General features: G+C 44.0%; 1 protein-coding gene across 2 annotated transcripts in view; it reads left to right on the top strand.

Moving 5' to 3' along the window:
• LOC132132680 (opioid-binding protein/cell adhesion molecule-like) overlaps positions 1-13,529 on the top strand; it is a 152,228-nt gene that overhangs the window by 74,524 nt on the left and 64,175 nt on the right. The window contains exon 2 of one of the 2 annotated variants that reach the window (XM_059545154.1): positions 12,954-13,029. In XM_059545154.1, the coding sequence (XP_059401137.1) occupies positions 12,954-13,029 (76 nt within the window). Of the gene's footprint in view, positions 1-12,331; positions 13,030-13,529 lie in introns of those variants that run through there. The other variant, XM_059545153.1, reaches the window with a different exon arrangement.

Raw genomic sequence — 13,529 nt, 5'->3', positions numbered from 1 at the left:
TTGATGTTTTCATACTGCCTTGTAATTTGAAATGAGAAGAAGCAACCTTTGAACAAGTTGTAAAATAGCATCTTTTCCTTGTCTTTCAGTAAAACAAAGGGAAATTTATTCCCAAGGACGCTACATTCGTTGTTAGTTTAGCAGAAGTTATCACAGGAGAGGAGACCTCCTCAGTTCACTGCAAGGTTAGCAAGTCTCCTCTGGGAGAGACGCTCCATTCTGTTCAAACAGATTTTCCAGACTGAAGATAATGGTGGTGTTGCGCATTCTTTAAACATAACCTTGAGTTGGGGATTTTGAGGTCAAATTAATAAAGTTTTATAGGGTTCCTTTAGTGCAGGGGGCCTATAGAAGGGTCATCTCAAGAGCTTCCATAATGAATCACAGTCTGGATTAGAAAACCAGTTCACTGTAAATGCAGTTCCTTCATGTTAATGTACTTGTCACTGCTGTCTAAAGACGTCTGTTTAGAAGTTTTTCTCCACACCATGATGAATATTCATTAGAATATGGTTAAGTGTTTTGCTTAAAGGATTATTTCATAATTTCCTCATGTTGTTTCAAACCCATTTGACTGTCCATGGCACACAAAAGCAAATGCTTAGCAGAATGTCAAAGCCGCTTTTTCATTCACAGTGAATATGAATGAAGACCAGGGGTTTGTTAAGCTCCTACCATAACAAAAAGTCCAATAAAAACATAAAATATGATTCACATATCACATATATTCACATGTTACAAGTCATAGCTTTATTTGAGGGAAACTCTAAATTATTGTTGTTTTGACATTTTTATGGTACTTTTTGAAGCTTGAAACTTTCATTCATAGGAAAAGAGCAGCATAAACATTTTCCTTAGCATCTCCTTTTGTTTTCTACAGAACAAAATATCATAATGGGTTGGAATGATACGAAATTAAGAAAAAATGTCAGAATATACATTTTTGAGTAAAAAACCCTTTAAATCCATGTGTGAATGGTGACAGACACACTTGCGGAGTATGACAAGCATGAATGGTGCACTCTGGGATCAAGGAGTTCAGAATCAGTCATGTCTCAGACTTTGTGACACTAATGAATAGATTTTGTGAGCTTTGCTTCAGTTTTGGTCCTGAAAGGTCAACTGGGGAATTATTCTTCAGCCAGATACTTTTGAAGGGATTTGTGTTTTTTTTTTTTTTTAAGAAAACTGAACATGGAAGAAATGCCATGTGAAACTTACATCCTGCTTTTGCCTTTGTATTATTACAGGTTCAATCTTTGCCAGTTCGAGCTGACCTTTGTTAGTGTTGCTTTTATTGGTACTCAACAAAACCTTTTAATAAAGACATTATAATCATTTTTATTAAGTAGCAATAGCAACCAATAGCAACATACTGTAGTTAATAAGTATAGTGTCTATCTATCATCTGTCCGTCTATGAATTGTTTGAGTGTTTCAGTGACTCAGTCATAAACAGTCACTTGTTTCATTCCTGTGAACACAACAGTGTTTTTGAATGAATCACTTCACTGAAGTGAACATTGATTTATTGACTCACTCATAAAGACTTTTCACTTGTTTTGTTTCTTGTATCTTCGAATCAGTGTTTTGAATTAGTTGAATGAATGAGTCCATGACTCACTGGCGTAAAGATGACCTTCGGCTTAGTGTGTCCCGGGCTTAATATTCCCACCATCAGCTCACAAATTGAAAGAAATTGTAACTAATTCGTAGTGCTTTTCAACTTTAAGTATAGTTACAAACACACAAAGTTTACTAATAGGGCACGAAACTGCTCTTCCTAGACTTTTAGAGATGTTTGATATGGCAAAACTAAAATAATTTGTACAGAGTTTCTGCAACCGCTTTAAGGCACCTAGTAAAAACATACACATTATGTCAGCAATACTCATACAACCATGCACATGGACGCCACTTTTTATCAAGTCTGCATATGACAAATTGATAGTTTAACACTAGACACTGCAGACAGGGACATTGAACATCAGGTGACAGTATGAAAGTGAGTATGCATGAATAGATTTCAGTGACTCTGAAGAGATTGAGCGTCAAACATTTCCAGCTATACCAGCTGTATTAACTCGTCGTCTCCCTCAACACAATTTGCATAACCATGTGGAATGATAATTGACATTTTCAACATAGCTTCCCTCAAACTGAAGTGATTTTAGCTCTCATTCCAATGCAGCTGAATTAATGTAATCTACCAGGAATGGTTCATCCGTAGTAACATTTTTGATTGAAAAGCTAAAGCAAAATGTGTTTACCTTGATGTCAGTGGCAGCCTCCACTAACACAGTTACTGACTCTGGTAGGATAGCAAAGTATACAGTTGCCAGAGATTTAGATTTTGAAGTGGTATGCTAATATCCTAGTTTTCTGGCCCAAATTGCTTTTGACCTTGAGGTTAAACGTAGACATTTGCAGTGCACATATATAAGTATCTTGCCATTTGATATGAAATTAAGAGATAATGATCAAGATACACTGTAAAAAATCTAATGAGCTATTTACTTAAAAAAATTAAGGTAACAATATTACACATAATATTTTTGAGTAGTTTTTCAGGCTTGATTTTTTTTAATGGCATCTACCTGAATAAATTATGTGAAATCTCCTAAATTAATTAATCTATGACACAATACATTTTATATAATTAGGGAAATGTGCTCATTTATTTTAAGTTTATTCTCAAAAGTCTGTGATTTTAAATGAGGTCTGTTTGTATTTTGTTATTTTATAAATTTACAAGACTGTATACAGCCAATCACCTCAAGTAGGAAAATACTTGAGAAATACTGGAAAGTACTGCACTAGCACTAGCAAAGCTACTGCTCATTAAACAAGGTTTAATGCCTTAGAAGAGTAGTATCCATACCCACAAGCTCTACTCTTCAGCACAGTGGTAATGATTGCACTGTGCAATGGAAACTTCAATGTTACAGAAACTCTTACAAATGTCAAATGTAACTGAACATTAAACATTAATAGATGCTTCCTTTCACCCAAAAATATAAAGTAGCATTTAATTTCAAAATTTACACTCCATATCCAGCCATATGCAAAGAATGCTGGGAACTAACAGTCACCTCTAAAATAAAACTGCAAAACTGAGCTAATTCTCTTAAAATAAATAGGCAGCCTTCTTTCCTTAATTATTTTAGTTTAATCAGTTCCCCAATTCAAGCACCAAAACTGCTTAAGTCTCCTTAAAAAAATGAGGAAAACGCATATCTTGGTTTTATTAGTAAAAAGTCCTCATTCTTTTCTATACAACACTGAATCATAATTTCTTTAATGAAATCCACACATTATTTTGAATTATCACCTTAATTTTTTTAATGAAAATTACAAGACTCATGATTCACTTTTTACAGTGTATGATATACAAGAGTGCATTTAGATTTGAGGCGTCATACCACACTAATACAGTTTGAAATAGTTACATTCTTACATAGCTGGGTTAATACTACTATGATTTAACAGCAACTTATGAGTCACAAGTTAGTGGCCTGATACTATATTTATTGGTTTAAATATAAACATAAATAAAAAATGTCTAGATACAAGTAAATTGTCACGAGTGCACTACTGAGTGGAGTGCAACGCAAGGAACGGAGGGATACGAGGAGTACATTATTTAATTATAACAAGGAAAATTCACGTAAAAACATTGACAATACCAGACAACAGAACTCAAACTGGGAACACTATTTAAACGCAGCAGGATAATGGGAAGACGAGACACACCTGGGATACAATCAAAACAAACAGGGAACACCTGGAATGAAATCAATCGACAAAAGGAACAAAAACACATACGAAACACGGGACAGAGTCAATATAAAAAAATAAAAAAATAATTTAAAATATGTTAAAATAATTAACTAACCCCGCTATTTCTTGTCACCCCCAAAGTATTATCATTTCCCACCACTCATGAATGCATGGATCCATGGGAAGAGTCATGAATATGGAGTCTCGGTACACAAACTTCTTCAAAGTTTATTATTACATATTATTATATAGATACATTGTAAGGGTGGTGGAGTGGATTATCCAATGAGAATTATACACTACATCATATGGGAATGTAAGGGGGAAAACAAATATGTATATGGAATACATTTGGCAAACAAAGTGTTTATCTTCCTGCTACTTCTAGATCCAACAGGATATGCATCACATCTGTGTGTTATATAAAATGGGATAATGGCCAGAAAGTTCTGGATATATTAGGAGTGCATCTGGCAGAATGATACCTTTACCCTGTGAAAAGGACAGTCTGAACTTAACCTGGATCTGAGGAGGCCCCCACCATCATCTTACCATTTGAACACAAGAAGAGATATACATATGCATGCATGCATACAGTGAGATACAGAGAAAGGAGAGACTAAATAAAGTAGAGAGAGAGAACACAGAAGGGAGGATGGAACACAAACAGGCAAACTCACAGAAATATTCTGGCAGATAGAGGGAAATATATTCTAACAGAGCACAAGGGTTCTGGAGGTAAAAACTCCATTGATTTTCTCCATGGGGAAACAAACCTGTGAGGTTATTAATTGGTGTTATATGCTTTTGTTGAATCCATCTGTTCACATTAATTCAACTTAAAAATATTTAAATAAGTTTAAAAGCAGATTTGTTTGGGAAAAACGTCTCTAGGTTACGTATGTAACCCTAGTTCCTCGAGGGAACGAGACGCTGCGTCGAAGCGCTTTGGGGAACGCGTTCAGCGTACGCGACTCTGAATATCGTGTGTAATCAGTCCAATGGAAGGGCGTGACGTCACCGACGTGGTGACGTAAGCGACCAGGAAGCTATAAAAGCACGTGCCACGCAGCTGGCGTCAGCTTCGAGTACCAGCAAGCGCCGGCAGGGGTGCCGGGGGTATGGCTCCGAGACGCAGCGTCTCGTTCCCTCGAGGAACTAGGGTTACATACGTAACCTAGAGACGTTCCTCTTCAGGAACTCGAGCTGCGTCGAAGCGCTTTGGGGAACGAGTCCTAACGCCGCCAGACTACCAAACCCCTGCCTGGTGTGTATCCGAAGAGCACAGCTCAGGACAGGAGGACAGAAGCGCCTGGAGTGACTGGCATATCTAGGCCATAGAACCTAACAAATGTAGAGGGCGTGGACCACCCCGCAGCGTTGCAGATGTCCAGCATGGATACACCTGCTAAGAAGGCCTTAGAGGCCGCCATACCCCGAGTAGAGTGAGCCTTGGCTCCCGACAGCGGGGGACGACCAGAGGACTCATAGGTGACGTTGATAGCCTCGACTATCCAACGACTAATAGTCTGCTTAGAAGCAGGAGAACCCCTCTTGGGGGGACCGTAGCACACAAGCAATTGGTCAGTTTTTCTCCACAGGGCAGCTCTGTGGACGTATGCGTCCAGTGCTCGAACCGGACACATACAGTTTAGCTTCGCCTGGTCGGGCTCCCGAAAGGGAGGAGGACAGAAGGCCTGCAGCACTACAGGTCGTGGTGTAACAGAGGGAACCTTGGGAACATATCCCGCTCGAGGGTATATGAACGCTTTAGTCATGCCTGGTGCAAACTCAAGATAAGAAGGGGCCATCGAGAGGGCCTGAAGATCTCCTACTCTCCGCAGAGAGGTAATAGCCAACAGAAAAGAGGTTTTAAGTGTGAGATGTCTGTCTGAGATATCTTGAATAGGTTCAAACGGGGGTTTGCACATAGCCTCTAACACCACAACCAAGTCCCACGGGGGAATACGGGACCGTACTGGAGGTCTCAGCCTCAGTGCACCGCGGAGGAAACGTGTAACTAGGGGGTGTCTTCCCAAAGACTGACCGTCGAGAAGGGTGTGGTAGGCCGCAATGGCCGCCACGTAGACCTTCAGAGTAGAGTGGGTCAACCCTGCAGAGAGCCTAGCCTGTAGAAACTCCAGAACTGTACCAACTGGGCAGTTTGCTGGGTCTAGCTGGCGGTCTCTGCACCATGAAGTGAAAAGCTTCCACTTCAGGGCGTACAGTTTCCTCGTAGAGGGAGCTCTGGATTGGAGTAGGGTCTCCACAACCTCAGTTGGGAGACCAGCTGCTACCAGTTGTGCCCCCTCAGGGGCCACACCCACAGCTTCCACAACTCCGGGCGAGGGTGAATTATCGTGCCCTGCGCCTGTGAGAGTAGGTCTGTCCTGATCGGTATCTCCCACGGAGAGCCGTCGAGGAGCGAGACTAGATCTGAGAACCATACTCGGCCCGGCCAGAACGGGGCTACTAATAACAGACGGACCCCGTCCCGGCGTACTCTCGCCAGAACTCCCGGAAGCAGAGCGATAGGGGGAAAGGCGTACAGACGAAGCCTCGGCCAGGTCTGTACCATAGCGTCCAGTCCCAGAGGAGCTGGATGAACTAGAGAGAACCAGAGGGGACATTGTGACGTCTCCTGAGTCGCAAAAAGGTCTACTTGAGCCCTGCCAAACACTCTCCATATCTGATCTACCACCCGTGGGTGAAGTCTCCATTCCCCGGGCCTCGGCCCCTGCCTCGACAGTATGTCTGCTCCCATATTTAACTTCCCAGGAATATATACTGCTCTTAATGAGAGGAGTTTGTTCTGGGACCACACCAGGATCTGGTGCGCCAGCTTGTACAAAGGGCGCGAACACAGACCGCCCTGGTGGTTGATGTAAGAGACCACTGATGTGTTGTCGGTGCGCACCAACACATGGTGACCTCTCAGGTCTGGGAGGAAGTGCTTCAGTGCACGATAAACTGCTAGCATTTCTAGACAATTGATATGCCACGTTAGATGGCGATCGCTCCACAGACCACGGGCAGGGTGGCCACTCATGACCGCACCCCAGCCGGTGAGGGACGCGTCCGTCGCTAGTGCCACACGGCGACAAGGAGCTCCCAGCACCGGGCCCTGATTCAAGAACCAATGTTTCTTCCACATGTCTAAGGCACGGAGGCAGCGCTGCGTGACCTTGATAGCGCGAAGCGGATTGCCCCTTGGGGAAAATCCCTTGGTCTTGAGCCACCACTGTAGGGGTCTCATGTACAGCAGGCCAAGAGGTATCACGTTGGACGCAGCTGCCATCAGACCCAACAATCTCTGAAATTGTTTGACAGTGAGTGACTGGCCTTCTCTGATTCTCTTGACTGAGATGAGGATCGACTCGATACGAGCAGGGGACAATCGTGCCTGCATCGCGGTCGAATCCCATACTACGCCTAGATAGGTGGTTCTCTGAGCCGGAGAAAGTACACTCTTCTTGGCGTTCAGTCTCAAACCCAGCTCCCCCATATGTGCGAGAACGACATCTCGATGTCGAACCGCAATCTGCTCTGACTGAGCTAAAATCAACCAATCGTCGATATAATTGAGAATGCGGATGCCCTGCGTGCGCAGGGGGGCCAGAGCCGCATCTACACACTTTGTGAACGTGCGAGGTGAGAGTGCGAGGCCAAAGGGAAGTACTCGATATTGGTAGGCTTCGCCCCCGAAAGCGAACCTCAGAAACTTCCTGTGTTGAGGAAGGATGGAGATATGAAAATATGCGTCTTTGAGATCTATCGTGACAAACCAGTCCTCGGACCTGATCTGAGCTACAACATGCTTGATTGTGAGCATTCTGAACTTCAGTCTCATAACTGAACGATTTAAGACCCTCAAGTCTATAATCGGACGCAGCCCCCCATCCTTCTTTGGAACTATGAAATACCGGCTGTAAAATCCGGACTCCCTGTCCTGAGGAGGGACCACCTCGATGACCCCCTTCTCTAATAGGGTTTCCACTTCCTGTTCCATAACCAGACCCTGCCCGGGGCCCACTATCGTGTGAACGACCCCGTTGAATATAGGCGGCACGGAGCCGAACTGAATGCGGTAGCCTTTTTCTACTATATGCAGGACCCAACGAGATACATTTGGCAGTAGTTTCCACGCTGCTAAATAATCTACTAAGGGAATCAGTCTCTCGAGACTGACCTCTGGTGTAAGAGACCCCCGCAGGGGCGGCGAGCGTCCCAGCCCCGCTACGCGCACGGGCGGAGGATACTGAGAACGATGCTCGCCCGGGGGCCGCTGCGCCCTGGAGCACTGGCAGGGTTGGCAGAACGACCCCTAGAGGGCACTGAGGTGGGACGGGCACCGTGGACTGCGGTGTGTACCGTTCTACCCCAGCGGAGGCTGCCCTCTGAAACCCCGGGCCGTTGGCGTCAGGGTTTCTTGGCCGAGGACTTCTTAGCTTCGATAACCGCCCTTAAATCTAACTTGGGCTTAGAAGACCTCGGCCTAGAGCGTCGCTGAGACTCTCGTTCCCGACGCGGAGGAGCACGAGAGGCGACGCTCTGTTTCTGGGCCTCGCGGTGTGAGGAGCTAGGGTGCGGCTGGGGCATCTCCTTCCCAGATGCCCCGAGGGAGCGACGAGGGAGGAACTTATGGAACGCCGCCGCCTGTTTGCGGGCCTCCTGGAACCTGTCGACGACAGAATTAACTGCGTCGCCGAACAGGCCAGTCGGCTGGATAGGGGCGTCCATGAGGCAGACCCTGTCCCGTTCTTTCATATCGGACAGGGTCAACCATAAGTGCCTCTCCGCGGCCACCATAGCTGCCATGGACCGCCCAATCGCTCGGGCGGTCTCCTTGGTGGCGCGGAGGGAGAGATCAGCGGTCCTTCTTAATTCAGAAATATCATGGGACTTGATCTCCTCTCCCTCATCTAGCTCCTTGAGCAGGTCGGCCTGGTACGCCTGTAACACCGCCATGGTGTGCAGACACGCACCAGCCTGACCTGCAGCCGCATACCCTTTGCCCACCAAAGCCGAAGTTGTTCTTAGTGGCTTTGAGGGCAATGCCGGGGCCTTCAGAGACGATGCCGCGCCAGGGGACAGATAGCTCGCAAGCGTCTGTTCCACCCGGGGCATCGCTCTATAACCGTGCTCTCCCATCCCCACTACATTTCCGTAGTAATCAGACGAGGGGATGTAGAGGCGGGCCGAGAATGGACGTTTCCACGACCTGGCGATCTCATCATGCAGGTCGGGAAAAAATGGAAGGCCCCGGCTGGGAGGTGGCTGACTCGCGCGCAGGAAGCGGTCATCCAGCTTGCTTCTCTGCGGTACGGTAGACTTTTCGGCGGGCCAATCGATACTTAATTTGGCCACCGCGCGAGTAACCACCTCTAAGAGCTCCTCATACTGTAGCGAGTGGGGTGGCGAATCCCTATCGAGCGACTCCACATCGACCTCCTCGGAGGAAGAGAGGCGGAGCGTCGATCCCTCACCCTGAGTGGAAGGAACCGCTGTGCGTGCTTCCGACTCTAGGGATTGGGTGCCGGATCTGGCAGAAGTGGAAGGAGATAGGGACTGGCCCGTCTCCATTCCCTCTACCAGATCGACTTGCGAACCCCACGAGTGCAGCCGCCGTTCTGCCTCGACAGAAGCGGGACCAGCACCGCGGGGAACGCTGGCGAAGGCCCCCTCCTCGAAGAGGGCCCTCCGGGAACGAAGCAGCCGCACCGACATTCGCTCACAGTGCGGGCAGTCGGCCCCCTCGAGAGCCGACTCAGCGTGCTTCGAACCCAGGCAAACCACGCACAGGTTGTGTGTATCCCCACCCGTTATATATCTCGGGCAGGGAGGAACACACAGCCTATAACGCGATTTGGAATCGCCATCTGAGTGCTTAACTTTCGCCTTGCTTTTTGGCATGTCTAGGAGCTCTTTTAACTGGACAGACAACAGTAAATAAGACTCACAAGACGGACAAATGACATTCACACACAAAGCGCTTGCTGAAAGACGCGAAGCTGACGCCAGCTGCGTGGCACGTGCTTTTATAGCTTCCTGGTCGCTTACGTCACCACGTCGGTGACGTCACGCCCTTCCATTGGACTGATTACACACGATATTCAGAGTCGCGTACGCTGAACGCGTTCCCCAAAGCGCTTCGACGCAGCTCGAGTTCCTGAAGAGGAACTACAGTACCCATGATGCTGTATTGAAATTTCCACTAATCAGGGAGTCCCAATGAACAAAATGCACCAAAATAGCTCTTTAGCTCCGCTCACTCTCATCTGTAGATACAATCAACAACTTTAAATTACTAGTTTTATATTTCTTCCTGTTATTTTATTTGAGTATACCATTTCCATTGCTTCATGGGATTGTACTTCTAAAGCGATTAAGTACAGTACACAGTCTTGTATACTTTGTCTTTTTGTGTTAGATTTTCATACACATTTTTGCTTCAAATAAAAATTTGCAATGTTGTAACTCACCTTGTAGATTTTTTATTTTTTTTTAATCCTTGTGATAAAAAGATGATGAGAAAAATACTCCTGAAACCAGCCAACCAAATTGGGTGGGCACCATTGCACCCTATATTATAAAATGAATAGTTCCAACTCTGATTAGATTGGATTGGATTTTAAGGGAAAATGTAAAATGACCTAAACACACGCCACTCATCATGTATTCTAAATTAATGTGGCAGTTGGTTACACTGCAAATTGTGTTACTTTATGATTTAAAGGGGTTTGTGGCCATTTTGGCAAGGAAGAAAACAACATGGGCAGTAATTTGGATTGGCAGATGGATAAACAGAGATAGATTGGTAATTCTATGTAATTGCAGCCTGTGCAACTAACATAACATAATCCTGTGCTGTACAAGACCGACAGGAGTTAATCAAAAGTGAGTGTTGTGATATCACAAACAGCCAGCGTGACCCGCTTCGTGCCATATCTGTCTCTGCAAGACGACAGTAGATTCACATGTATTCTTTCTTTATGTGGCTTCTTTCAGTTTGCATTCCTTCATGGTGATCTTTATGTCTGTTTATATTAGTGGTGTTCACTGAGCAATATGAACTGCTCCATGTAGAAATACTCACTGGGCAGGTTTATGGAAGACCTTTTGCTTAGAGCAGAGTAAAGCATACATTTTATTTGTGAATTTTGATGATCCACATTTGAGCATCCATTTACTTGCTGACCCGTTTTAACACTGAATGTGCACATTATGGTGTAAGATCATCAACTGACCTGAACTGAAATGCTAACTATATATAGATTCATAACAAAGATGTGAACTCGTGACTGATTCACAACAAAAACAGTGAAATGAAACATTCTTTCAACCACCCACCCAGAGCTCTGAAATTGAACACAACCGAGCTTCCTCCAGAAAAACAAAACAGAGAAAATAACAATTAAACAAAGAAGGATAATTGGCCCATTGTCTCCACGGTGCATGGTGGTAAGAATGGTAGAATGGTTGGATTTTCCACATTTTTGCTAAATCAATCGAATCGGGTATTAAAGATCAGTAGCTTTATGTTGTATTCCCTTCTCCCAGAATTATTATCAAATCAAGAGTATCATTTTTAACACATTTCACTGAAGCGTGGATTCACACTAGTAATTAGCTAAACTGATCTACAATTTGCTTAGGTCAGCCAGGTTTTAATTAAAAAAACATTTGAATCAAATTAGCTTCACAAGTACCAGGTAGCATCAGAGGAAGATATATATTTTTTAATTAAATCTTATCTTATGCCATTCTTCCACTTGGCATGTTCATAATCATTTTAATTTAACGATCTCTGGTAAAACGGTCAAGTAACTCTGTAAAAAAAAACAAAAAGACATTTAAACCTTAATCTTCTGAATTTCTTTTGCTGGAATGAATCTACCATCAATGTAAACATAGTTACAAGTGATAAGGATTAGCTGAAGGCTGTGGTATATGAATATGAGAATGATAATCTGGTATAAACTGCACACCACATATAATATTTGGATTCTGTTCACTGTAATCTCCTAATCATGGATTATATTTCATGTGAAGCTAAAAAAGATCACTCTAATGATTAAATGTTGCTGAAAATTTATAATTACATATTGTTTAGTATGTAATACTAATCGGCCTGGAAAAAACATCTTACGATAGTTTGCTGGATTTAGCTGGTTTGCAAAAGTACGTAGCCTGTTTGCTGGTTTTAGAGGGGTTTTGAAGGGACACTTTTTAACTGGTGGTAGACAGACCAGATAAAATAGGTATAGACTATGGTATAAAGATTTGATTTGAAAAAGCACACTAGAATGTTTAGTTCTACTTGTGTGATCATTATAATCTTAAAAATAGACAGACAGACAGACAGACAGACAGACAGATGAATAATAGCCCAGTTGTCCAACATAAATATATTATTTTTTTGAACGTGTTTGGAGTAAATATTTCCCCCATTGTCTGTGTTGACCTCAGTGCGTGCAGTATCTATCTGTCTTCTCCGCATGCGTTCACCCTGAGTTCAGCTCTAGTTAGGGAGACACAACCGGATGGGCAGTCAGTTTCCTCACTTATCCGAGAACAAGAGCACCGCCGACCGCGCGCCGAGCGCGTTCTCTCTGTCTCCTGGAGTATTTCTGCATCTTTTCTCAAACTGGCAACCCGTTTCAGCACCTCCGGAGGTGTTTACGTACTGAACATCCTCTCGCAGTTGTGATCAGTTTGTGCGGGTCCAATTAAAGTGAATTTGAAAACGACGAGGCTCAGAACGAGGCTGAAGCATCTTTAAGAGCGCGCGCATCTCTCTGAGAGCACGAGCAACATATGTGCTGCCTCTGAAGACTCGGTACAGCACCTCAGTGTGTCTGAGAACGCTTGAAAACACCTCATCCGACTTGCTGAAAACTTTCAAGGAATATTTACGAGCCTTTTGAAGGGATTTCCTGTCAGTAACACTGAGTAAAACTGATACTTTTGGAGATATTTAAAGGACGGAATACGAAGTGAACGCTGCGTTCCGAGAGGAATCACATTTACGCTCCTTCAGTTAAACGGTTCTTCTTTGCGGACGGAAGTTTCTGAGTTTTCTGACGGGAAAAATGGGCATAACTGGTTATGTTGAGCTGCAGTGGAAATGCCTGATTGTTGTGGCTCTAAGACTGCTGTTCCTTGTGCCCGCAGGAGTGCCAGCGAGAAGCGGAGAATCTTATTTAAAGGACAACATCACTGTCAGACAAGGAGACAGTGCTGTCTTGAAGTAAGTCATTGATTATATTAATTTCATTATGGTAACTGTATATATACGTTTTATGGTACGCGCTTTTTCATTTTAAAAGCTTTTTGGGACCGTCCTGCAAACATTCGAATTTTTATTTAATCAATAATGTGGTTAGCAGGTGTAATTTCTTATTTAATAATTGTAGTTTAAAATAAACTCGTGTTAGTTTTAAGTGTTCTTATTTAATTTTTATTTTGCTATAAATATTATTATTAGCCTAATCTGGCTGCTGTTTGCACATCTCATTTTTCTGCTGGAGTTGTTTTGGGTATCCGTGGTGAGATGCAATCGCCTGGTAATGCAATCAGCATGCAGTCTGGTCTATGTAATCAGCTTTGGTGGCCTATTTAGATAAGTAGTTCATCAACAAATCAAATTTAAGTTCGACTCAGTTCTCTATTCCCTCTCTTTCAGTCATTCTCCCTCTCCCATCTCGCTCATGTCTGATTTCCCATTCCCCTTCCCCTCTGTCTCAGTCA

The sequence above is a fragment of the Carassius carassius genome, chromosome 49 (genome assembly GCF_963082965.1).
Source record: "Carassius carassius chromosome 49, fCarCar2.1, whole genome shotgun sequence".
NCBI classification, from domain to species: Eukaryota; Metazoa; Chordata; class Actinopteri; order Cypriniformes; family Cyprinidae; genus Carassius; species Carassius carassius.
The sequence above is the reverse complement of the archived record's forward strand: the minus strand, read 5'-3'. Positions and strand labels throughout refer to the sequence as shown.